The 26653-nt window shown below is 29.0% G+C and overlaps 1 protein-coding gene across 1 annotated transcript in view; it reads left to right on the top strand.

The window, feature by feature from the left end:
• Positions 1-22691: 22691 nt before the first annotated feature.
• Positions 22692-26653, top strand: part of LOC129960781 (homeobox protein slou-like) — a 44045-nt gene continuing 40083 nt past the window's right edge. Inside the window, exon 1 of the mRNA XM_056074420.1 lies at positions 22692-23032. Within this exon, the coding sequence (XP_055930395.1) occupies positions 22807-23032 (226 nt within the window). The 5' untranslated portion in view covers positions 22692-22806. The remainder of the gene's footprint in view (positions 23033-26653) is intronic.

Here is a 26653-nt window from a genome sequence, read left to right as displayed (position 1 = left end):
ACACTTTCCTTCCACTTATAATAAGGATACACTACTGCCAAAGAATAGTAATTCTGGAATTTCCACGAATTTCTTTTATATAAATATTTTTTAAAAAACTAAACAGCAATATTTAGAAAATTATACTAATAAAAACCTTAATTAAATTTGAATTGACCTACTAACTATAGATTTATTTAGTTTGATTTAGATTATATGATTAGCTATCTTTCAAAGACCGGCGAAAAATGAATAAAATAACCGAGAAAAAAAAGAGTACAAAAATATCAAATTTATTCATGCTGATTTGTTAAAATTCTGTCTAATGTAATAGAAAATTGTTGTTTATACTAATTATAAGAATGGCTTAGCTTTACTTTCGTACAAACATGACATGTTAGTGAACCATTTTAGGGTATGTCTGCGTTTTTAATGAAAAATTCCAAAGGTATGCATGTTTCTACTAATTAAGAGAAAGTTGAATAAACTTATTTTTAAGATAATTTAAAGTATATTCAATGAAGACAAAATTGTTCCTCTAAATATCTTATCAAAAACAAACAAACTCATTATTGTAATAAATGGTACAAATTTCTGCCATCATCAAAATGCTTATATATTATAAGTAAAAGGTTAGTGGTTCAAAATAATACCGTTTCAAAGCTATGAATTTTATATATTTATTTATTTATTGCTTTCTGTGCCTTTTATCTTCTTAATTATTTATAAAGCTGCCGTTTTAATTTTATATAAATCAAATGCATCTTCTCTTGTTTGGTTTCAGCAACTAGATTTCATTTTATCGAATATTTTTTAATCACTCTTTGTTTTATCGCGTGTCGCTAAAGGCGCTCTCCCACCAACTGAAGATTACTGTTTTAGTCATTTAAGGCTACGCGTCACTTACCCTCCCTAATTTTCTAACCAATGCAATTTTGGTATTAACAAATGTTTTTTTTTTTTCATTATGCGGGATAGAGAGAAAGAGAAAGGGCTAATAATGCTCATAATTCATAAATTATAAAGTTCAGAAATTATTTTCATGCAATTTATTCCTCTCTCTATATATATTTACTTCACTATTTCAGTTTTCTAATCAACAAAACGAACTCTTCATGAACGAATAAAAGCTCCAGATTGATAGAAATTTTACTGCATCCTTTTTTATTTTCGAAAGAATCCCTCTAACCATTCCAAATTAATCTTCCTCCTTTCCTTACCTCTCACGCACGATTTTGCCAATTTCATCCCACGTTAAAGCCAGCATTATTTTAGCCCTGCAGGATTTAAGGCGCCAGAAAAATTTATTTTTCCTCCGAGTCGCTATTAGAAAATAAGGAAGAAAGAAAAGCAAAGAAGGAAGGGGTTGGAAATGATGAGGGAATAATAAAATAACATGTGTTTAGAAGCGAGTGGCGGGCGGAGGATTGGCTGAAGAACGTGATTACGCACTCCATCCTAAACGTAAAAGAAAACCGCTCGACCTCATCCAATCATTTCTGGTAGAAAAACAGGAAAACAGTGGGAGAAAAAGCATCCGTTGCGACCTGAAAATCGAGTTGCGTGTTTCGATTTGCAAGATAGAGAGAAAGGGGATGCAGCAGCAGAAGCAGCAAGAAAACTTCTCCAGGTGATGACAGAAGCAGCATCTAATGGAATCTGATGGCATCGTCTAACCCCCTAAGGGGGCAGAAGAAAAAAAAAGAATAGAAAAAAAAAAAAAACCGAAAGAACCGCTGAGCCCTTTCCTCCCGTATTAATCAGTCCGTCTCGAGCGGGTATCCCTCTTTTCCATATCGCCGCACGGAGATGAGATCTGGAATAAGTTATGTTTTCATCAGTTCTGTCATCTAGAACGGCGTGTCTAAATCAAAAGTCAGAGTTGGGGGAAAGAAATGGAAAGGAAAAAAGCACCACGACTCGAGGGGGGGGGGAAGAAAAGAAGAAATGTAATAACTCCGCGTGGCGTTTTTGTTTGTATGGGTGTGTGCATGCATACCCAATTCGAAAGATACTGCAGCAGAACTATCCCGGGTGTATACCCATCTTTTTGGAGATGAGGGATATATACGTGTATGGGAAGGACGGAAAAGGTGAAAGTGCCTTTTCTCCTGTTTTTTCTCCCCTATCTATATTTCGCCGGCTGGATAAACAAATAAGCTGTAACGGGTTTCAGATCTGACTTCTGGGTGCAAAGTAATGCATTTGTTTCAATTCCATTTTCCGATTTTGCGAAATGCTACGCTTTTTCTTTATCAGTCGATGTCTCCCCCTTCCTGCTTTTCCTATTATTTAATTTTATTTCTTTATCTTAAATTCATCGAGGTAACTTAGAGAAAAGCAGAATGCGAATTGTGACGCTTTAGGTAGATTGTGATATGGTTAGATATATGTGTCTCCTTTTCATCCTCTTCGGTAAATAAGCCAATGATAAAATTTTTGTTGCTGATGCAATTTTATTTTTCTGTTTAAATCGTTGATGCAATGTTGAAAAGTAAGCAGTGAAAAGGAAGATTGGGATACTTGATCCAGATAGATCGGGAAATGCTTTTTTTATTACATCCACAGCATTTTTCAGGTTTGCGTAGGTGAATCAAAAAATCATTGCATCTACGCATTTGAGTTTACATTTTTATTTCAATTTCCTTGTTCACAATTGAATTCAATACAGAAACGGCAACACTGTTTGCTAGAAAAGACATTTATCTATAGATGTATCTGATTTGCATTTCATGACGGCGTCATTTTCTTGAAATTTTCGTTAAACTTGCAAATAGCTACTATAAAAATTTGAGAGCGTCATTTTTAAAGAGCAGACCGACAAGTAAATCTTACATGAATAAGAAAGACCTTGGATAGGATTCGCTTGATATACTTTTATGGACTAGATATTTTTAGTGGTACAATATTTAAACTATACTGTTTCCAGTACAGGGTGTTAGATATTTTGGAGGAAAATATAGGGGCCTAAAAAAAGTATAAAAGACATAATAAAGGAGAAAATTATCAAATTGCCCCGATTTCTTAACACTTCCTAACAGTGGCTGGACTGCGATAACCATGTGACATACCCTCTGTTTCAAGTTTCAAATTCCTGTAATTCACAAAAGAACTTCCCCTAATCTTTGATGCATAATTCTGAGGTTTAGTAATTCGTTATTATATATATTATCAAATCCTGATATCATTTTTTTTTCAAATTCACTACTAGCTGAAACTGATGGCATGGAAAAACATTTTATTATTTGATTGATAAGCTGACAACTGAGCACTGAAAATATTTAAATAATTTATTATAGGCAGGAACGCACATAATTCCAAAATTCTAATACATCTGAAAAGTAATGAAAAAAAATCAATTACAAAATACCATCGTTACAAATATAAAACAAATAAAGTCAAATAAAGGTCTGTGATGAATCTCATTGTCTTAAATCCATGTCTTCAACCAGTATTTTTGATAATGTCTACTATCAAAATCTTATCTCGTAATACCGTAATATGATTAAGTGCTTACAAGATTGATTACTTAATATGATTAATAATGATATTTTGAGTCATGCTGAGAAAAGATGCCTAGTTTTCAGAATAAGATTAAATTTGGCATCTTCTAGCACTACTTGTATATCACGTTCTAGAATTTTACAGAAGGGATGCTTGTCCAATCATCATATGCTCGATTTTAATTGAATTTACAATGAACTGAAATGCATTCGTTTGTGAGTAATTTCCGTGTCATTTTTTTTTCTTTTTGAAATATCTCAACGTCAAATGAATAAATAGTGCAATAATGCTAACAAACCTATTCTATATCAGTTTAAAAAGTAAATGTATTTTATAAAAGATTTCGGTTCTTCGGAATTTAAGATTTATGGAATTCTTTTTTCAATCATCTTTATTCTGATATAAAGATGTTAAAATGATGAAATTAATTGGCAAAGATCTAATTTCTCCTTAGTTTCTCCTTAGCGACACTCAGCTAATTTCTATAAATAATAAAATTACTTTGTTTTTTTTAAAACTTAGATTTGTTAGAAAGATAACTTTTAGAAAAAATTAAATTGAGCACAATATTATATCGCGTTTTAATGCCAAGAAAGAAATTAGCACAGAATAAAGGTTGCAACTATATCATCCCATTGATTCTTTTTTTTATTGCTTTTAATTCAGGAAAGAGCTGTTATCTCTAATTTAAACTAATATTTATTGAAAGTAAAGAGCAATTATATCAGCAGAACTGCAAATATATATCCTACTTTATGACAAAGACTTATTTTAAAACTTGCTGGAAGATGACATTTTAAATGGTATGCCCTAGCGAGAGGCCGTAGGAAGTCCTAATGATGTATGATACAATCGCATCCCGTACTGGCACCAGGTTTTCTTCTTCTTCGAAATTTCCGCAATCAATCATTTTCTTTCAACATTTTCTTCCAACCACAATTATCATTTGAAATATAAATCAATTAATTTAGAATTTAGGCAAAAAAAAAAAAAAAAAAAAGACAGATCTAGTGAATTCCATGAACAACTCGGTGATAAAGCTTTTAATTGAGTCTTTTACCCTGAACTTTTGAATTAGTAAGTGAACATCTTTCAATTTCCATTCTACAGGCCAATTATGTCTTTCCTTTTCCCATAGAATGCAAAAACAAACACCATACTATATATTTGGTACACTTCTTAGAAATAAATATAATTATAGCAAGACTTATTTCGATTCAATTCTGAATATAGAAAAAAAATATTTTAAGAAAATGAATAATTTTAGTTATAATTTGTTTTAAAATCAATGATTCAATATATGATTATAAGTATTATTTAACAATCAGATCGGAATTGTTGCAAAAATTTTAATAAATTTTTTTAGTAAAAAAATTAAACACCAAATATTTGAGCTCGTTCTTTCATATTCAATAAATAATTGTACATTTTATATCCTAATAGAACTAACTGAAATGAAGAATTCATTCTTAAATCAATGAATAATATGAATAATAAAGCACATTTTAAACAAAAAGAGAATGAAAATTTAAAACCATTTATTTTCACATAACTGTTTTTCACAACAGATAAACATTAATCTTAAATAAGTATTTAAACACAATACAGCTGAAGGCTCTATTAATGAAATGATAAATTCAGAGCCAAACACATTAAATATATTATGTTTCTTCGTTTACATTGCGCCGATGGCTGTGCTTTTTTCATTTATTATAATAAAACATTTTTTTTTTCCTCTAAAAAACAGCAACGAAATATCGCACAAGTATTTAAAATATGAGCAACATAAATAAATTAGATTTGATTTTTTTTCTCCTTCGCCATTTTAAAGATATTTGGAATTAAGGTAAACTAAATATCTTATCAAAATAACAAGACGGTCTCTGTAATAAATGATTTTTTGTACTTTTTTATGAATGATTTTCTAGAGAAAATGAAATGAAAAATGAGTGTTTCATTTGAGATCAATTAAGTGTTTTTCAACTCTTTAAATAAATACATTGTTGCTATCACTCAACAAGAACATTTTCAGCAACTGAATCCAGTTGCACAAATATCTAGTACCATGACCGTTTTAATTTGCATATATTACTTTATATATACAATTGTCTCTGATTTTATTGATGCAAAAAAGTAATTAAGGCATATTGTTATATTATTCTATTGCGTTCATAGTATTTTTTGATTTAGTTGAATAAAAATAGTTGTCGAGTTAAATAACTTAGTTCTGTTAAACTTATGACCAGCAGCATAAGAAGGTAAATATTTCAGAAAAATAATGATAATGAGCTCGTTTGAATTTTATTTATTGCTGTACATTTTTACAGTCACTTCTTTATCGAAACTTGAAAAGCTGTTTATAACCATAAAAAAAATCGATTTATTATTGTAGTTTTATAGAAATGCGTCATTCTGGAGGAAACAAAACCAGTTATACGTTTAACCTTTAAATGCACGGTTATTTGTTTTGAACTTTAAAAAATCGTTTATTATAGGAAAATAGTCACAGGTTACGTAAAAAAAGAAAAGATCGAGGTAATAATGTGGTATATTTCTTTTGAAAAAGTTGTGTGTAGACATTTGGCAACATATAGTATCTCCTAAAAAATCTAGCTTGCATCTAATTTAATTTTCTAATACAACATCAAATATTGACAGCTTACCTGACGAAAAGTAATTTTTTAACAATTAGATTAGATAAATCACTCCTTTATAGCGGACTTGGCAATAAAAATCTATCTCTTTAAGTGACACGCTGAACTTCATCCCCCACCACACTCAAATGTGTATGTATATATATATATATATATATATATATATATATATATAAACAATATAACTTACCCGCCAAAAGTAATGTCAACTTTTTTCTTTCATACATAATTTATTGCCTACAGTTATCAACGGTTTTTTAAATCAAATTAAGAGGAACTGGATGTAGACAATTGGCAACAATATGCATTTAAGGGTTAAATCGTGATATCCAATCATCAAGCTCAGTTTATAAAACTCGTAGACTAGATATGCTTTTCAGCAGAATAGTTTAGTTTAGTTATATCAACTTCCCGTTGTAAAGCAACACTAGGGCTATTTTGGGACGGACCTCGTAATTTTGAGCCACGGTCAGATGACGAGAATGACACCTGAGCTGGCACCCCCCCCCCCCCCTCTCCACACCACACCACACCAGCTTTTCAGCAAAAAGAAATCTACTTGGATAAGCAATTTTTTTTAATTATTATTTCTCTCTGTGTAAAATATGAGCGTAGAAATATACCAAAATATTCCTCTAAAGAATTACTAGCAATTTTGGTCAGTACGTTGTGTTTCACTCATGTTGATAGTGCTTCTGCCCTTAATGTCTAAATATATATAAAAAAAATTAGAATTGATTTTCCCATTTCAAAAAGATGCAAAGTTGAAAAACAGAGATACAAATCAGTTCATAAGGGTTGGTTGGTTGGTTGGTTGTGAGTTTTATTGGCGCAAGAGCCAACCTTGGCTAAACTGCGCCAAACGTTTGCAGTTCATAAGGGTCTCATTCTTAATGGTCATCTTTATTCTATTCTCAAAGCTGCGCAATTAAAAGAGAATTTTTTTTTAAATATAGCACTTTTTTTTATTTATACACATGTACCAGGCTAATATACGACATTATACTGCGCAGAAAGAGGGAGGGTGTTAAGTGCAAATCATTTTTCTAGACTTAATTAATTTCAATATAGTTGCAATGTAAAAATTTGCTTTTTTAATAAGTTGTCTAATAAATGTATACATATAGAATTAATATCTTAGAAGAGAACTGAGAAAATCTTGCTCAATGAATCTATGCAGAAAACCAGTTGCTTTTAATGGCGTGTATATTGATAAAGTACGAGTCAGCGGAAGAATCGGCATTGTCTCGATAAATCTAATCCTCTTGTGCCTACAATTGTGCCTATAAGCCAAATAGACAGAAAACTATGCTAAAAATTAAAAACAAAATAATCAATCTTAAAAATAAATATTTCTACGAAATCCCAAAATAATTTTCAATTAAAATCCGAGCACCACCTTCATTGACTTAAAGGGCTTTATTTCGATTTTAACTTGAAAAATATGTTCCAAAAAATGGTCAAAATTAAATATTTGCCGATGTTACGCTTTTTATTAAAGGATGCAGAAGTTAGCGTGGTTTACTTCTCATATAGCTAAAATAAAATAAAAAATAATAATAATTTTGTTTAAGAAAAAAATTTTTAAAGCTTTTTATAAGTGTATTAAATGATAGATATATTTTTTCCAATACTTTCCTATTCTTTAGTCTTTAATTTATGATGGATTGCTATAAATATTATGGAAACTTTGAAAGGAATTCTTTCTCAAATTCACCTTTTCTTTTTATAAATATCAGGAAACCGTAAAATCAGTTTCTTCTCACATTCACTATTTCTCTATGCATTATGCATATTACTCTTATGGAATCAAACTGTATTTTAATTAATTGATAAATTGATAATTAAGTTCTGAAATCATTAAAATAATATATTTCATTTAATTAAAGTAAAAACACTACAATGATGACCTCATATATAAAGTAAATGAGCCAAAACACTCAGAGAACACAAGCCGGAAAGCAAATGAAAGCACACAAAAAAACAGCAAATAATACAATACCTTCTTACCACTCTGTGGGTATTTTTAACAATCAAAATTTTATAAAATAAATAAAATGTCAAAATAATATATCATCTTGAATTGTGCCTGAGAAGAACCATCCGAATTCAAAGAGTTAATTAGAACCAAAACACCACCGCCATGTTTACAAGAACAGGTAGGATAACCACGATCTTTGCGAAAAACGCGGCGTCGATCATCAAAACGGTGAGGTGAGTCGATTTGATCGCATAGCCAAGTCACAGTCAGACAGATGACATCAAAGTCTTTAGAAGGAAAGGCGAAAAAAAAAAATGAATCTATGCAGAAAACCAGTTGCTTTTAATGGCGTGTATATTGATAAAGTACGAGTCAGCGGAAGAATCGGCATTGTCTCGATAAATCTAATCCTCTTTCAATCTACCAAAGAATTTCGTAACCAGACAACTTTCAGGCCAAATCGATGCATCAAATACGTGATGAAAATCACTCTCGAAAACTTCTACATGAATGGTTTATGAGGTATATTGGCGCAAGAGGCCACCTCGACTAAACTGCGGCACTTCTACATGAAAAGAAGCATAAGATTGGAATTTAGGCCTAATTCTTCGGCCCAGAATATGATCTTGTTTAAAAGATTCAATTGAAAAATTGAAATACTGCATTAACAGTAGTATCAGGACTAAATTTAGAAAGAAGCAGAGCTTTTCCTTTTTTGGGAAGGGAACTTACTCACCTTTTTTAACGCTGATGTCTTCGTGGCCCCATTAATCGTCGATTTCTTCTCGGGTTTGATTCTTTTCATAGCACTTGAGCCGCTTCGAGCTGCAGAAAGTCGGCTTAGTATTACAATCATTCCATGCAAGTTAGGTTCTTGAAACTCAGGCTGTCTGGAAATACTTCAGGGGCGCTCTGTTTAGTAATGTAGTCAACCTTAGTATTTATTTCAAAATGTGTCTTCCACCAACAAGCGCATAAACTTCACTTCATTCACTTTGTCTTTATTTTTAAATTCAACAATGATTTGAAAACAATGTGGACCCTGTTTAATGGGGATTGATAGTGTAGAAAGAAAGATTGTATCCAGTACTTACAATACATTTTATAACTTCCGAACAACTTTTAAGACTAATATATTGTGAAAAAAAAAAAGCTAATTGAAATATGGGTCTGAGATATAAGATGCCAATGCAAAAAGGCAGAATTTCCCTGTTCAAAGTTTTGTTCTTCTTGCGTAAAGAGGAATATTTAAAAATTATTCTCCTCCTAGTAAATGTGATATTGAACAGCTGTTACATATTTTTTGACTTATGAACTGTAGACTAAGGGTAATTTTGATTCTTACGAATATTATTACTATTATTTTGTTAAAATTGTTACATTTAATTTTTATTATGGTAATAAATGCTATAAAATTTGTCATTCCATTTCACCCCTTTTAAATATTTACATATTTTTCTTTTCTGTTATTCAACATACAGTAGTAGTAGTAGTATATATATATGTGTGTGTGTGTGCGTGTGTGTGTGTAAGTGTAATGATATTTTAAAATTTAATTTAAACTTAATTAATTTCCTTTTAGCTTAATTTAACCCATATTAACTTCATTCTAAAATATTCTCTTATTTCCTGATCCCATTCCACTTTGTCTATTTACTTAATTCAACATGAGTTCTAAAATTTCTGAATCGGCTAAAAGCCGACACGTTCCCACACTCAGAGTTTAGGGATAAAATATTGCTGATATAAACAAATTCCACTAAAAAATCCCTGTGTTTTCCTTACTTGTGATTGACATGTGTTAGAAATCCCTATTAAACTCTCACAGTATATATTCACAGGGATAAAATTTTCATGATCCTTTTCTCATTTCGTGTTGTGTCGTTCTGTGTTGTGCTCGTCGCTTCTGCTTGTGCAAAAACTCATGGCTCTAGGGACGGAAATGAAACAAGTTAAAAAATCGAAAGTCTCTTCACTGTCTTCGAAACTGCCTTCTGCTTCAGATTATGCTTACATATTATAAAAAAATTATGATTATATATATATATATATATATATATATATATATATATATATATATATATATATATCTGTGCATATGTACCTTTGAAACTTCCCATCAAGAAACAATAAACAATATTTTCTTACATGAAGCATTTTTTTCAATCATTAAGGCTGCCAACTTATGTTTTCAGCTATAAACACAGAACAAAATGGATTTTGGATTTCAACGCTAAAAAAAATAATTATATTCGTTTTGAATTTCTTATTACTTATTTTATGGTATACAGTAATCGTTGTAACATACAAGACTTCTCAGACGGCAAAAGTGAAATTTTTTAAAAAATTCTATCTAATATACTGAAAAACATCAAACAAGGCAAAACGTTCTTAGCGACCAAATTTGATGCGCCATTTTGGGTTGAAGATGCTTAGAAAATGAAGGGACTTTTCAGAATTTGTTCTAAGTGTAAAGAGAAAATAATCAACTTTTGGATAATTATGAATTCAAGTCATATAAAATCTTAAATTACTAAGTTATTTTATAATGGTAAATTAGTTGAAAATTGAGCAATTTTCAAGTTGGAACCGGTTATAGCTCGACGACAATGGCGACCCTGCAAGATTAAGAGCCAGCTCAAAAAAATTGTGAAAATTATTATTGCCTCTATCCAATAATTTTAATGGCGATGTCGGAATGATTTGATAAGTTGATTTTTTTCTCTAGAAAACAGAAACACAATGAAATGAATAAAAGTTAGTTTAAGTTAGAAAAATATGGTATCAAAATAATGAAAAATCAGCACACATTTTTAAATAGTTAAATCTTTTCACTTCAGCGCAGCTTAAATCTTTTCATATCCAATTTAAGAGCATAACGAATTAAACAGCTTCAGAATTTCAGTGCCTACTGTATCAATCGATTTTTCTGCCGTAATTTAAAAACTCGAATCATTCGTGATATTGCGATTTAGCGAAAATTCCAAATATATGAAAATCAATTCAGAATCATATTTTGATTAAGAACTTTATTGCAAGTGTGTTACTCAGATATTCAAAGAAAACCGGTACTAAACTTCTCTTATAACATAATTTTCATAAGCACACGACCATTGTACTAATTGCATAAACCTTTATTATCTTTTGGGGGGCTATGAGTTGTAATGAATTAATTTCAAATTCTGAAATGACTCCAAATATCAAGAAATATGAGTATGATTTCTATTTAAAAACCTGAATAGAAATCCCTTTGCCATAGATTATTATTTAGAATATTTTGTTTAATTAGGCTTTATTCCTTTGTTTCAACATAGCGTAATTGCTTTGACCGAAAAGATACCTGCAAATACATCTCGCCCTCTAATAGCTGACCAAATATTGATACCATTTGTCTGTGATCACTAATAAGTAGAGGAGATGTTTTGTCTTCCCTTCTGGGGAAGATAGAGATTAAATAAAAAATAGATTTAGGCTCAAACTATGAGCTTCATGTGGCCCTAGATTTGTCTGTTACGGATGTGAATAAGAACAAAGTAAATTTATAGTGCCTGAATTTAGAATATCATATCATTTGAATTACATAAAAAAATAATACGTAATTTTCATAGTGAAATATTAACTCATCAATCATTCAAATCGTATTATTAAATGAAAACAGTTTTAAAAAGCACATATTTAACGGTGTACAAAGAAACAGAGTTCTTTATTTTAATTAATTTTTATTTTTATATTAATAATTTATTATTGTTAAAGTTATAAAATCTTTTAATCATTTGTTTTTCAACTGCGCAAATAGATGGTATGGAATCAAAATATAATTAAATTAGTTTATTAACAGATAATTAAATTCCAAAATATTAAAATAGTATACTGTCACTAAAAACACAAAACTGTACAAAATTTTAAAATCTATCATATCAAGAAGCGAGTGAAAATCGATTACAAAATTTCATCTATATATACATTAAAGAAACCAAGTTTAAAAGTGTATAAAAACTGACTTAATTGATGTATTCACGTTGCTTAAATTCCTGTATTTATTTACAAGTATGTAAAAATGCCTATTTTTCATTTTTTGGATTTTACTGAAATGGCAAATAAGCTTTGCACTAAAATATTAATACGCAAATAAAATAAATATTCTAGTAAATATAAATATCAACATTGATAATAAAAATATGATGTCTGAGAATTTTCCCGCATTTGATTTTATTTTGCAGATACAATAACATTTCATCAGTTTGTAATTAAGAAATGTACATACACGCTTCAGTGGAGGAAAAATTAATTTACTAAACATAAGCCTATTGACAATTTACCATGTCGCTATTTCATTTTGCTGTAAAGTAATTTTTTCTGTACTGTTAAGCAATGAAATTTCTTTACATAATCTGCATTAAGAATTAATTATCCAATGAAATCTGCAACGCTGTTTCGGCATCTAACGACTCAAGCAGGTATTTTTTTAAAATTATTTTTTAAATAAAAATAAGCATGAATAATTAGTTATAGGTGTGTAAACTTCACGTTTTTAAAAATATTTTTTATGCTGGACTGTATGAAAGATCATTGAGCCGAGATCTGCAATTCTTACTATGTAAACTTGCATTTTATCCCGAACAGAACTCAGATGTTTTTATGCGCGCGCATATGGATAGCGTTGAAAAATTGGTATTAGCATCAGCAGTCAGAAAAATAAAACAAAATTGTTCTATCAAATATGGTAAAGGGCTTGATAATTTTTTTTTTCGATAAGCTTCTATGTCGTAATTTATTATTTTCTCGCTTCACAGAACACCTGGAAGTTATTTCTATTATCATTCAGAATATTTTTTAAATTTGAAATTTGGCAATGCATTTTTTTTTTCTGTTAGTAGATGACTATTTGTTTTAACCTTAATTTTATCGTGAACAGTATGTACAAGACGATCCCATTGCAAGGAAACAGATGTTAGCGAGAGAGAGAAATTGCATGATAAAGAGCGAGAAAGAGCCTAAAGAATAACAATTAGTTATGAAATCACTAACTTCAAATTTCATTTGTAATCTTTTATATTGGATTGTAGTAAAGGTTAATGAGTTGAGGTCTCCAGATTTATAATATTCTCACTTCATTTAGATGTTATTGTTAATATTTTCCTTCATTAGTATTTTTATTTTGTATTTGACATTACATTTTTTTCTGTTAGTGGATTTTTATTCATTTCAAATCAATTTTTGTGATTGGTTTTGATTTAATTATTCGTGAGCATTGTAGATAAAAAAAGATCTCACTGCAAAATCACAAAACTTTTAACCCAACTATATGTTTACGTCTAAAATGCATTACAAATATATATATATATATATATATATATATATATATATATATATATATATATATATATATTATTTCTCAAGCACTCTGCTAAAGTGCACGAGATTTCCTACGACAACTTTTGTCTGTTAATTTGCGACAATCATTGTTAAAAGGACAGTAGTCCGTCTAGATGAGCTATCTACTGTTTCGGCTTATATTTTACATCTCTGTGTTTGGTAGCATGTACGTCATGTAGTTGATACTTAAACAAAAAATAATTATGGGCTAAATAGAAACAATATTTATTATAAAATTTTGTCTTTGAAAAAGGGATTTCAGAAAAGGGATAACAGATTTCAATAATGAAATCTGTTATTATTAAATACTCCTGTAGGAGGAATTTAACATCATGTAGATACCTCAAAATACTGTTACACAGCATTCTAAAAATTTATTTCTATATAGAGTAAAATTTTATCTAAAATTAGGTAATATTTAAAAATGTCAATGATTTAAAAATCAACCTTTTTGTTTATTTTCTTTCAAAGACACAGGCTTAAAAAATCATTTTTAAATTTTCTAACAACTCTAAACTTCCTACTCATTTCACTGATTCTTACAAATTCTTTTTCTAAAGGCTTTGGTTCAATTTTGACTTGTACAATGCATATTTGTTGTTAGAGTATATATCAGTCTGATGGATTAATTGATTAAATAGGTGTGTATGAAACTGCTTTCCATTTCATGATTCATACATTCTTCAATTTCGAAATATCATTAGAAGAAATTCTGAGAAAAATTATTAAATTTTGACTAGGTATATTAAAAGCAAATTAATCTGTTCCAAAATAATAATAATAAATAAATAAATAAAATATAAAAAAATATAAAATATCCTGAATTTTGAGTTAATGAAATTAACATGAATAATGGAAGTGAATCTGTAATCTTAATAAGATTTTTTTTTTTTGCATTTTATTAAATATATACCAATACAGCATTATAATAACCCTCATCATACAAAGCAGAAATTATACCATTACGTCATACACATTTAATGTAAAATTCACACATAAATCTATATTGTTGACTTTTAAACGTACTTCCATTTTATGTATCCAGTCATTTTTCAGCAGACGTTTTCTTAAATCTTTATTTTTTTATACATATATCCATTACGTACGGCAATATTTTACGCTCCCCTTTAAAAGCATAAAATGCAGTAAGTCCCCGAACTCTAATTCTCGCCCTCCACGTGGGTGTGAATTTAAAACCCTTCTTGCAAAACGCCTTAATTTACGGTTCTGGAGTGGATCCCCTTCCGAGCTCTTTAATCCACCCTTCCGCCCGATAACCCGGTACACATCCGGAATCCGGAAATAGGTTGCCGGGAACAATCGGGTTTAATAGCCTTCGGGTTTCACGTAAAACAACACTGGGATAACCGGCTGTCTTGGCCCGATAGCCTCACACATTCTGCGATAGGACAAGGGACCAATCGTATTTTTGACCTGCTGTTAAAACCAAGACCCTGCATCTTATTTTTGGAGGCTATAGATGAGATACTTGAAGTTACGGTGCCTTAAACGGAATAGATTGAAACTTAATCGGTCTTCTAGACAAAAGTAGGAATCTATGCTCTGAGCGAAGGTAACTTAAGGCAAGCCATGCCCTTAATTCCAAGGATAAATATGATTATAAGTTATAGTTTGCTTCCGATTTTCTAATGATGCAAGCAACAGTTTTAAGTGGAGGAGAGTGTAGAAAATCACCGTCAAAATTTAAGAATTAAGAAATAATTATATCTAATAATTAACTTCTGTTCATTCCCAGCAGCTGTTAGATGGTAAGACATTCATGAGGTATGCTATGACTAATATAATGTGACACGATAAGTTTTTCGTTTTATAATTTAAATTATATAATTAATATTTTTACGAAATTCATTTGTTTAAATAACTTTTATAAAGGACTCACGTGGCTAGTAATAGATGATTTAGATTGGGTCATTTTATATAAGATCAACTGATATATACGCAATCACTCTTTTAGGCGTAAATTTGTATTTGTGATAAAGGAAAAAGTAGATAAAAACAAGTTTTTTTTTTTTTTTTTTTTAAATTCTAAGAATAGATGTCAAATATTTTTAAAAAAAACTAGGTGTAACATTCGTTTTGCTTCTGATTTCGTAATGATGAAAGAAACAATTGTAAGTGGGGTAGTATTCAAAATCTCCGAATTTGGAACTAATTATTTGCAATAATTTAATTTATATTGATTTCGAGCAACTGATTCAGATAAGTTCTCTATTAGCTCAAGGGGTTTGAAACACAATGGGATGAGAAATATTATCTATGCAATAGTTTTAATCTGAAGGTTTATATTTATTTCAAAATAATTTTTAAAGTAATAATGGCAAGACAAAATTCAAACGGTGAATATAAGATAATTGAAGCTAGGAGGCTTTAACGAGGGGTGACTCACATTTAAACATAATTCTAGACCCAAACACTATGAATCTATGCAGAGGAGGAAGGTAACATAAAGCGACTCAAGACCTTAATTTTAAGAATTAATGTCATTATGTTATAATTCGCTTCCAATGTCCTCGTAGGGTAAGGAGAAATTTTAAGTGGACTGAAGTGCTTAATTTCACCGTTTAGTTTTAGGAATTTCGAGTTAATTATATTTAATAATTTAACGTGCCTTAATTTCGAGTAGGTATTAAAGATCACGACGCCCATTAGGAGTCTTGTGGCTAACAGCATGCAGGAAATAAAATCTATTTTTCACAATGTACATACTTTTAAATCTTCCGTTATTAATATTTTCGAAGACATATGTAAGTCAAAACATTAACCATAGATTAGTTACTTAATATTAAATTGGTATTATAACTAGAGTTGAATGAAATGGCGCTGCCGAGATGGGAGAAAATTTTAACCAAATCATGCTCTAAATTCTAAGAATAAATATCATAATATATAAAACACTCACTGAAACTTTCTGTTTGTCTCCAGTTTCTTAACTGTGCTATGAATAGTTTTGAGTGGAGTGATGTGTTAGAATTCATTTTCAAAACATGAGAATTTCGAAATACTTTAAATAAATAATTCAGGTTGAGCTAAATTTGAGCAGCTTCTGCTTAGCAGACATGAAATCAGAATGTTAGTTGGGTGCGAATAATAAAAGTTATTGGTCATGCTGCAATTAAAGAAGTTTTAAAGAAGCATTCGAATTTTTCAGTATTTATTTGTTTTGAACTCATTTTTAAATTGTGCTAATTTAAAATTTTGATAAAAGTATTCAAGAAATAGGAAAATAGGTGATGGTGGAATGAAACGTGTTTTGTTATGACTTGCCATTCCTATATATTCTACATTCTAACTTTTCCTTTATTCGTAACATTTTTATTCATTTCCTAACTGGGATATTTGAATTAAAACTGATCAATGGATCAAGATGTCATACACCCAATAGGACAGATGACCGAAAACTTGTCACTCGATTAAGAACAACTTAAAAAAAAAGACCATTCAATCAAATTTGCTCAAAAATATTGTTTCCTTTTCAGATATGTTACTTCTCTATAAATTTCTTTTAGCAAGTGATATATGTTTCTATAAAAATATGTGTTGAATATTTTAGATGTTGACTTAAAATTATGATGAGTTTCGTTATGGTAATAATTAACCCTTTAGTGGATCATTTGGCAAAACATTTTTATTCCCATTTATAAACTTGGCATGGCTGTTCTCGAGGGCAACAATAAGTGCTTGGAAATCCGTTTTTAAAGGTCATCTATTTTTGGTGCATTTATTTTTTTTTAAAGTTTACGAAAAAAATAATTTAAAAATTGGAATAATAATTTCCTAAATTATATGTAGTTATTTAAAATACACATTTTTTTTTTTTTTTTGTAAAATTAAAAAAAAAATCATTTTTTCTAAGCTTAAAACAGAGCAAAGTGTAAAGATCTTTGAAATGTTAGAAAAGATGCTAATAAATGATTAGATAATGTAGAGAATAAATGAGAGAAACGACCTTTAGTATACAAAATAATTTAATAATTACCGTTTCCGAAAAAAAAACAGACATATGATTTTCAATGTTGCAAAATCTTTCACATGTTACTAAAACATGACTACAGTAATAAGCAATAATAATGTTGCATTAGTTTCCTTCTGTACGATAGGACTAATAATAATTAATATTACATCAGTTATAAGTGTAGTGTGATTTGAAATCACTGTGACAAAAAAAAATCATTTACGTTTTTATAATTTTTCGAGGATGCTCATCAAATTTTCTTATATCTTAATTTTCAATTTTCTTAGATCAAGACAATAAAAGTCAAACAGTTATTTTCGAATCAAATACTAATTCTTTTTAAACTATTTCAATATTTTTTTTATCTTTCCGAGTTAATAAAATAATTTTCAGAAGTTACAAAATTAGTTATTAAGTTAAATTAAAATATCATTATTCATTGTATTTAAATTAATTTTAGCAGCTTCAATTTCAATCAAAAGGAGCGAGGTCACATGGGAGAGTCTCAGACAATTAATTTGAAAAAAGTGTGTCTTTTACTTTTTTTCACAGAAATTAAGGGAAAAAAATCAGCATTCAATTGAATTAATCTTCAATAAAAAAGTAAATAAAAATAAATGCTAATAATGCTTTTATTTTTATTTTATTGTTTAAAATTTTATACCATTTTCTTTCGCGTTCGAAAACAAATCATAATCCTTTTTTTTTTTTTTTTTTTTCTGTCATAAGAAGCAAAGGAATTTCCATTAACATTGATAATTTTCTCCGAAAGGCTCTGATAAAAGTGTGATATTTTTTCGTCTATTAGATAAATAATTTATTGTCTAGAAACGAATCACATTCCAAGCCAATTAATTTATTAGAACGAAATGGCAGTCAGGCAGAATGCATTAGTAAATCGTATAGAAAATTCATCGAATGGAAACATAAGCAGAGACATTTTAAAAGCAGTAAGATCACGTTTAATTTTTTAACTTAGAAAGATTATAATTTTATCAGGTGAAGGAAATTTAAACAGATGATTAAAATTAACGACTGCTATTCATTTTAAATTAAAATTACCGAGCAAATAATGAGTTTTAAAGATAATGTATGTATTTAAAGATGGGTTAATTCAGTGGTGTTTAATGATGCGAAAGTCAGATACGGTTAAACTACTAAAAGTAAAGGTTACAGAGAAAGAGGCTTATTATTCTATAGCTGAATGGATGCTTTACTTCAGCAGTTAATTTTTTAATGGGAAAAGATAATGAAAAGGGAAAAAAATTTAAAAATTCAGTCAGACACATTAATTAAAAAATTAATGAGACGTGTCAAATCATGACTTTTCCTTCAATATTTGTCGTATCGTCCGTGGTCTTAGCAAGCGTTTATTTAAATTTGGTATAACAAAGGTAAGCTGGTGGAAATTTCCTTAACTTTCTTTCGAGTGGAACACAAATGCAGGTCAGTTTCTCTCTGAAGATCCACCAGAAAGACAAAATACTCCAGTGAATATTGGATCTTTCTATCTCAGATGATCCCAAGGTTATTTTGAGTAACATGATTCATTTTCCCATTATCTTGAATCTTGGATTTGATTTGATACGTTACACCAAGTGAAATTAGTACTTCCAATAATATCGAACAATCCGACTTAAATAAATGTTACTGACATTTTCGCAACGTATTTCAGAATGTCTCTTTTGATAGAAGAAGAAGCAATATAAAACATAAATATCTAGCAAAAAACGTAGACGTGGACATAAACTTCTAAAGTAAAATAGTAATCTCTGTCAATATAAATCACAATGTATCGCATCGTATAACATTTTATACAGTTTAATGTATTATCGTTCGCCTAACAGAAATCAAGGCAGAAAAAGAAAGGCAGCACTTGCCTTCTAACCGAGTATGGTCTTTCAGTGCACTTTTATTAACCGAACTCTCCAATGTGTCATCACGCGTAACAGATGACCCTGAACTGAATCATACAATAATCGACATGATAAACATTTTATTCCATGTCTTCGAACGAGGGGAAAAAAGGTTCACTTAGCCCGTCTTCTTCAATAATGATGTTTATATTGCTAAGCCGGTAGAGGATTAGAGAGGGGAGATCGGTCCCCTTAGGGATGAAGGGGAGGCTGTATCTTGATTCACCGTCAGCTGCGGGATCCCTTAACTCTCTATTTTATATTATAAGCGATACCATAGGTGTTTGTCCGGTACGGAGAAATATATAGCTTCAATGCTTCCGTCCAGGACTTGGTTAAGACTTTTATCTACCCTTTGCAAGTGATTTTTACAACTCTGCTTGGAATAAAAGAGCTCAGTAGATACTTCAGTATTGAATTTGAATAGCATTATGATTATCTCTTTTATACGACAACCTAGAATATCCGCGATATCCTGTTCGAATAAGTATTTGTATATGAGCATTTTCAAATTGATTTTTAAAAAAAATTCCTTTGATTATTTGCCAAAAAATTGGTTCCATGGCTTTTTATTAATTAATTAATTTTTGTAAAGCTTGAAAACCAATGATGGACAGTATTGAGAGGCAATGCTTCTTTTCCATGAACGATACTAATCTGAAATGCAGTTTCAGCAGTCTTAAAAGTTCGATAAAATGAAATAAAGCAACTGGTGCGTAAAATGTCCCCTTTTGTGCAAACGTCATACCATTTTAATGATATGAAAATATGTAAAAATAAATAGAATTTAAAAAATTAAAATATGCTATTTAATAGAGTATTAAATTATCTTTCAAATTATATAAATTTTTTGTTAATGTTTTTTATTATTATGTGTATTTTTAAATTTGTATAAATAAGTTAAATTATTATCACTGCACCCAATACTTAGAAATCGATATCAATCAATCTTAAGAAAAATGATTTATAAGAGTAAAAGAACTAGTCTCGAACTTTTTAGTTATATATATATATATATATATATATATATATATATAATATTTGAAACTGTATTAAAATGTAATAAAAATGTTTATAAATAACTTTTGAATAAAAGCAATTGAAAACCTGAAGTGTGAAACTTTGAAACTTTAGATATTATATATACTGAAAATAGAAAGAAAGAAATGGATACGAGACGATTAGGTTTTAAAAAAATACACAAACTTTAAAAAAAATAATATTAAAATAATAATGAATATAATACAATAACTTTTTCTTTTATATAAAAAATAACAAGACAATTAATAATATTTCATATTACTATTTTCTTTCTTAACTTGCCTTCTTTCAAGGCAATCATTAAAGAATTCCAAGCCATTAATATTTCTCACATCAAAAACAAAATTAAATTTTTCAATACATGAAAAAGTATGTTACTATCTAATCATATAATATAAACACAGCTAATAAAGATAAAAATTTGTTATATATTAAATGTTCAAGTTAATTTAATATACTTATTTAATATACTTAATTTAATATGAATCTAAAATTTTTAATATACTTTCCTCGCTAATTATTTATTGTTTTTTCAATAACATATAGTATTCTGTATTTAACTGTTTAATAAATAACATAATATATATATATATATATATATATATATATATATATATATATATATATATATATATATATATATATATATATATATATATATATATATATATATATATATATATTATTTTAATTTTTTTTTAATGTACAGCATTAGAATGTAGCAAAATCAAAAGATATTAATAATCAGACAAAATTTACAAATTCAAAGAAATTTCGAATTTTATTCACATTACTAGAAAAAAAAAAGATAAATTTAGACCATTATTCACAAATGATTTATCAACTATTCAGTGAGAGCTTCATTTTTAACATAAACATGAAAATTTTCATTTGAATTTTTTTTAAAGAACATGATACATAAAAAAAAATCTGTTATGAAGTTGCTAATAAGTGATTTCAAATATAGCGTCTCATTTACGCACTAACAAAATTGTGGCATTGGGATGATTTGTTAATTACATATTAAACAGGAAAAACTTTTACTTTTGTGCTTCATGACTTAACATATCAGATCAAAAAATTTTAGAAACTTGTTTATTCACCAGTTTTTCACATTTAATTGTGAAATTATTAATAAATTTATTTCTATCGAAAAAAAAAATGGAAACCAGTAGCTTAAGTGCAAAGAGAGTTATTAAATTCTCTTTTGATCTTAAAATCGTCTTTTTCCCTTGCTTTTTTTTAAAAGAAATTACAGCAGATTTTTTTTTGACAAATAACATTTAAATTTAAATTTTATAAACCAAATCATTTAGAAAATTAGCAATATCTATTTTGTAATTCGTAGCAATTGCAATATAATACTATACGTAAAAACTCATCTTCTGAGGATTTAAAAAAAATCAGTATTGCAACCAAATTAGGGAAATTAAGGTCAATCAAATCACGGATTGATTTTGAAAATGATATAGGGTTTTTTTTTCACCCTAAATTCCTTCAATAGAACTTGGTTACCAATGAAAGTTAAAATAAATTTGATAAGGTTTGATTTTTTACTAGTTTACTTTAAAAAAATAAAAACCATACTTCTTCAGCAGTTTTGGGATGAATGAAAGTAAAATAAACGCAAATTTCGCTTTGCAATTTCCTCAGGCTATTTACAATTTATACAATGCTTCGAATTTTCCAAACAGCTGTTTAGATAGAAATAAAGTCCTATTTCACAGCAATATATTAAACATATGGAAACACAATAAGAAAAAAAAGGACACTAAAAATTTTGCATTGAATCATTTTACGGACTACAAATATGAAATAATAAAAAGGGGCTGTTTTACTGCTTAAGTTACATTTTCAGAATTCATTTCTGAAGAAGTAATCAGTTGCGAGAAATGATTCACACTTTCGACAAAGACAAAATTAAATGACTACTATACATTCAAGAAGAATTAAATGGAGAAAGCATACAAATCAGTTTTCTGCTTAATTCTAGTTCGCGCCGCGTGCTTTTCAGTGAATTTTAAACAAACATTCTATCAAACATTTTCAAATTCATTACGTCTTTTATTGCCCTTTAATTCACATAAGAAAACAAAAATGCCTATGTTACCAACTTCCATTGCAAACTGCGATTACTGTAGACGGAAATTCCGAAACCGAAACTGCCGAAACGGAAACTAAGCTCATAGGAAAAAAATACCGAAACGAAAAAAACTGTAGAAAACAACACCACGCGGCGGCCTTGAAGAGACCATCCCAACCAAGCTCGTTCACAGCGCACGCCCACTGAGCATTACGTATGCGAGGCAACTGACCAACCGGGGGTTGCGCGGCATCCATCTAAGACCAAATGCTACCAGTGGGCGGGATTGAAACGCGCCAATGCAGCGAGACGAGTGGTGCGAGTCCTCGTGCTCCAGCCCTGGCACCATGGATGAGGAGACATGCGGCGATGGGGACAAGGGAAGCGGCATCGGTCACACGCCTTTTTCCGTCGACGATATCCTAGATCCCGATAAGTTTACTGGCTCCTCCCGGTACAGAAGCACGTGTTGGCCCACCAGGTCACCTGACTCTTTCGGCAGAAGCAGCAAGGATGGAGTTAAAGGTAAGAAAACAAAACTTTTACTTGGTATTCATTTAGTCAAAATATACGGAAAAAGATAGGATTAAAAACGTGCAGGTATGAACATTTTCCTTGTTCATGTTTATGTGAAACTTTTTCTTTAAAGAAAGTTTCGTTTAGACAGTTGACCTGGTGGGAAACATGGATGGGACGAAGACAGTTAAAGATTCGAGAAAAATTAGCAGGTTTGATACATTTTTTGAAAAAATAATTCATCTTTGTAGTGTTTAACAACTGGTTTATTAATTTGATAAATAAATATCTCAAATAATTTTCAATCTCATCCATATGATATGATTTTTATTGCATAAAATTGAGAACATTTATTGGATTTGAACTGTTTTTGTTACAGATATGTAACATTAAAATAATGTACGATATTCGTAATTGTAAGTACATTCTGTCACTTATATTAATTTTCATGTTTGTGATTTGCATAATATGAGAAATGAATATAAGTTCCGAAATTTGAGGGTGGTTTTCATTGATGCCATGTATAAAAATCTTTTGGGGTCATCTTGATAATTTTCTTGAAAATATTCTATTTAAAATTCATTTTTGTATGAATATGCATAATGTATAAATATACATAAATGACAAAATGTATGCAAAATTATAAAACGAATTTATTTTCATACTGAAATCTTTAATTAACAATCATAAAAACGCAAAAATATGTGATTTAAGAAATACAAATACAGAAAAATAGTATGTTGAAGTAAGATTAGGAATTCATTGAAATTGTTTAGGTATATATATGTTTCGGCTGTAATTTTACATCAAGAAAATCGATGTTTATTATTTTTATAGCAAGTTGTATTGAAAAATTTTAACCATAATACATTTCAGTGAGAGTTTTCGATTAATAACTCTAATCGTTTTTTAGAAAATTTCAGATTTTTTCCATGCATTAATTCATGTTACAAATTCTTTCACTACAAATATCAAAGGCCATATTCATTAACTTAAACATCTAAATTTGAAGATTAGAAAAGCTGTAAAGATATATAAAAAATCAGCAGTAAAATATTTAATTTTTTTTCATAAAAATACTATACAGTTTTTTCTCCAATGATTTGAAGCACATAGATGTTCTCTCAAATTCCCGTAGAAAATTTTGAAAACAAATCTCAAACATCTCTTTATTCGAAAATATTTGAAATCATTTTCTATAAAAGAAACTGAATTGCTTTGTAGTTCTCAAACTTTACTAAACTCCACTTTACAGTAAGACAATAGATAAAAAATCTTGCGTAACGCAGCACTTACGGAATTTCTTCCACTTACAACCGTTTCTTCTTCAACGAAGCTCTTTTTCTTTTATCCGCAAGTTTTCGCTACTCAAGTAATAATCCGGGCTTTTCCAGTTTAGGTTACGACCCACTGCTCAATAAATGATCGATTTCGGAAAAGATAAATATTATTTGCCAAACTTTTCAGCTTTTAGTTCTGAATGATGTTGGAAACAAATGTCTTCATTTTTGTTTGTAAACTTTTGTTTAAAGACCAACAACATTGGTTATTTCTTTAACACAAAAATGCAAGGCCTATAATGAAGAAAAGTTAAGCTCTTTCAGGAGCTTCTTTAGATCGAAATGCTTTATTGTTAAAACTAGTTAATGACTATGAACGTATTGTGATGAAAAGTTTTCTTTATGGGAATAATTGTTTTTACATATAAGATTTTCAAAAATTAACATGATTCCATGTCTATCTAATTAATCAATCATTTGCATGCACCGTAAATTACTTTTCTTCAAAAACAAATAAAATAAAAATATGTAACCGTAAAAAAAAAAAAAAATCGTGTAAGAACTAAATAAAAGTTAAAATCTGAAACTATTTGTAGCATGTATTTTTTGCATGATGAAAAAAAAATCTTATCCGTGCTTTAAGAATGCAGAACTATTATCTGCCAATATTCAGATCAATCTTTCATTTGTAATTTCTTTCATGAAAATTCGAGCTTCGCATTAAAAATTGTTTTCCTAATTAACATAAGTTTGTTGTCGTTTATTAAAATGCTTTAAAAAAGAGTTAAATTAATTTGTTTAAAAAGAATTTCTCTCATAGAAACAAGAATTTATTTTTACGCGTTTCGTGAATATTAAAAGACTTCTAAAATCTATCCTATACATCTTTAAATTGTAAAGTTTGTTTTTGTTACTAACTTCCCCTTCTGTTTTCGAGTTGTTGCTCGAATTCGAAAACTTTTCGCAGTGAGTGATTCAACACTGTTTAAAGTTTTGTTCTTTCTTCTGCCAATTAAAAAAAAAATACGAAGAAAAAGAATCATAAAAAGGTAAAATAAAGGTAAATTTAAAAAGGGGAAGAAAAAGAAAAAATAGAAAAAAAAGGGGTGTGGGGGAGAATCCATAATGAAATAAATATATAACTAAGGATGGAACTCACTCTAAAAAAATGTTTTTTTTTTCTTTGTACATTGCAATTGTCTTATTCACTAACGGAATTCATAATATGCAAATTACTTTTAAAAAACCTACATATCTACAATATATGGACTTGAAATATTTAAGGCTTTTATGTTCCAATAAATATAACTGGTTTCAGAAAAGAAACGTGAGTTTGTTTCCCTTAATTAATTCTTGAAGCAGCATTTATTGCATCAGCTGAGGAAACATTTGCATAGATTCATTTCACGTTAAATAATAAAAATGTTTTAAAAATGCTTTAAAGTTAATAAATTTTCAAGAAAAATGTTCGATTATACATTATTGAATTTTGGTATAAAGTTGTAAAAACTAATAAATACAGCATGATATGAAATTATTAAAATATTTAAAGATAATTTGCTCTTAAAGCATCCCTATAAAAATATTAATTGGAAGATGATGAATGAACAATTCGATTTAAAAGCGCAAATTAAAGGCTTTACATAATTCTCTGTTCAGGATAAGGTTATTAATAAGAAGTTATTTTTCTTGCGTGTAACTGTTGCCGTTTTAATTATTTTTATATAAGTGTTTCGTTTTTATTTAATTTTAACAAAGCAGAATTAATTGAATTTGAAATGAACAGTTTTCCTGATCGATCCTGTAAATCAATGTAGTCCGAATCCTGCATTCATTTATTTAAAACAATACCAAGTTATAGATGGAAAGCAAATTATTAACCTAGTGTTCTAAATTCAATGCATGCTATAGTATCAATCCACGCGGAATGCAATTAAACGTGATATATACGCGAGGACCATTTTCGATATCTTTCGATGCCATTAAACACCTAAGAGCGCATTTAATATCCTTTGTAATAGGTAGTTGATTACCAGTTTTACAATATTTTATTATATATTCAATAATAAAAAGCATATTTTATCAATAAAAGTTGTTTCGGAAATATAATTTTCTTTCTTAATTCCATTTTGGGAGGGAAAAAACTGCTATTCAATAATAAACTTATCTGAATTATACTTAGGAACTGGTTTATTTCGTAACTACTTCAAAAATGATTACTAATTTTTTTTCGTATTCTCTATTTCAATATAAATGGATGTAAGAATGGTTTATTTCCAGTATTTATAGGGTTGTTCCACATCATAAGCTCACAATACAAAATGCTATAGGCCATAATTCTAGAGAGTGT

Source organism: Argiope bruennichi, chromosome X2 (assembly GCF_947563725.1).
Source record: "Argiope bruennichi chromosome X2, qqArgBrue1.1, whole genome shotgun sequence".
Lineage (NCBI taxonomy): Eukaryota > Metazoa > Arthropoda > Arachnida > Araneae > Araneidae > Argiope > Argiope bruennichi.
The sequence above is the reverse complement of the archived record's forward strand: the minus strand, read 5'-3'. Positions and strand labels throughout refer to the sequence as shown.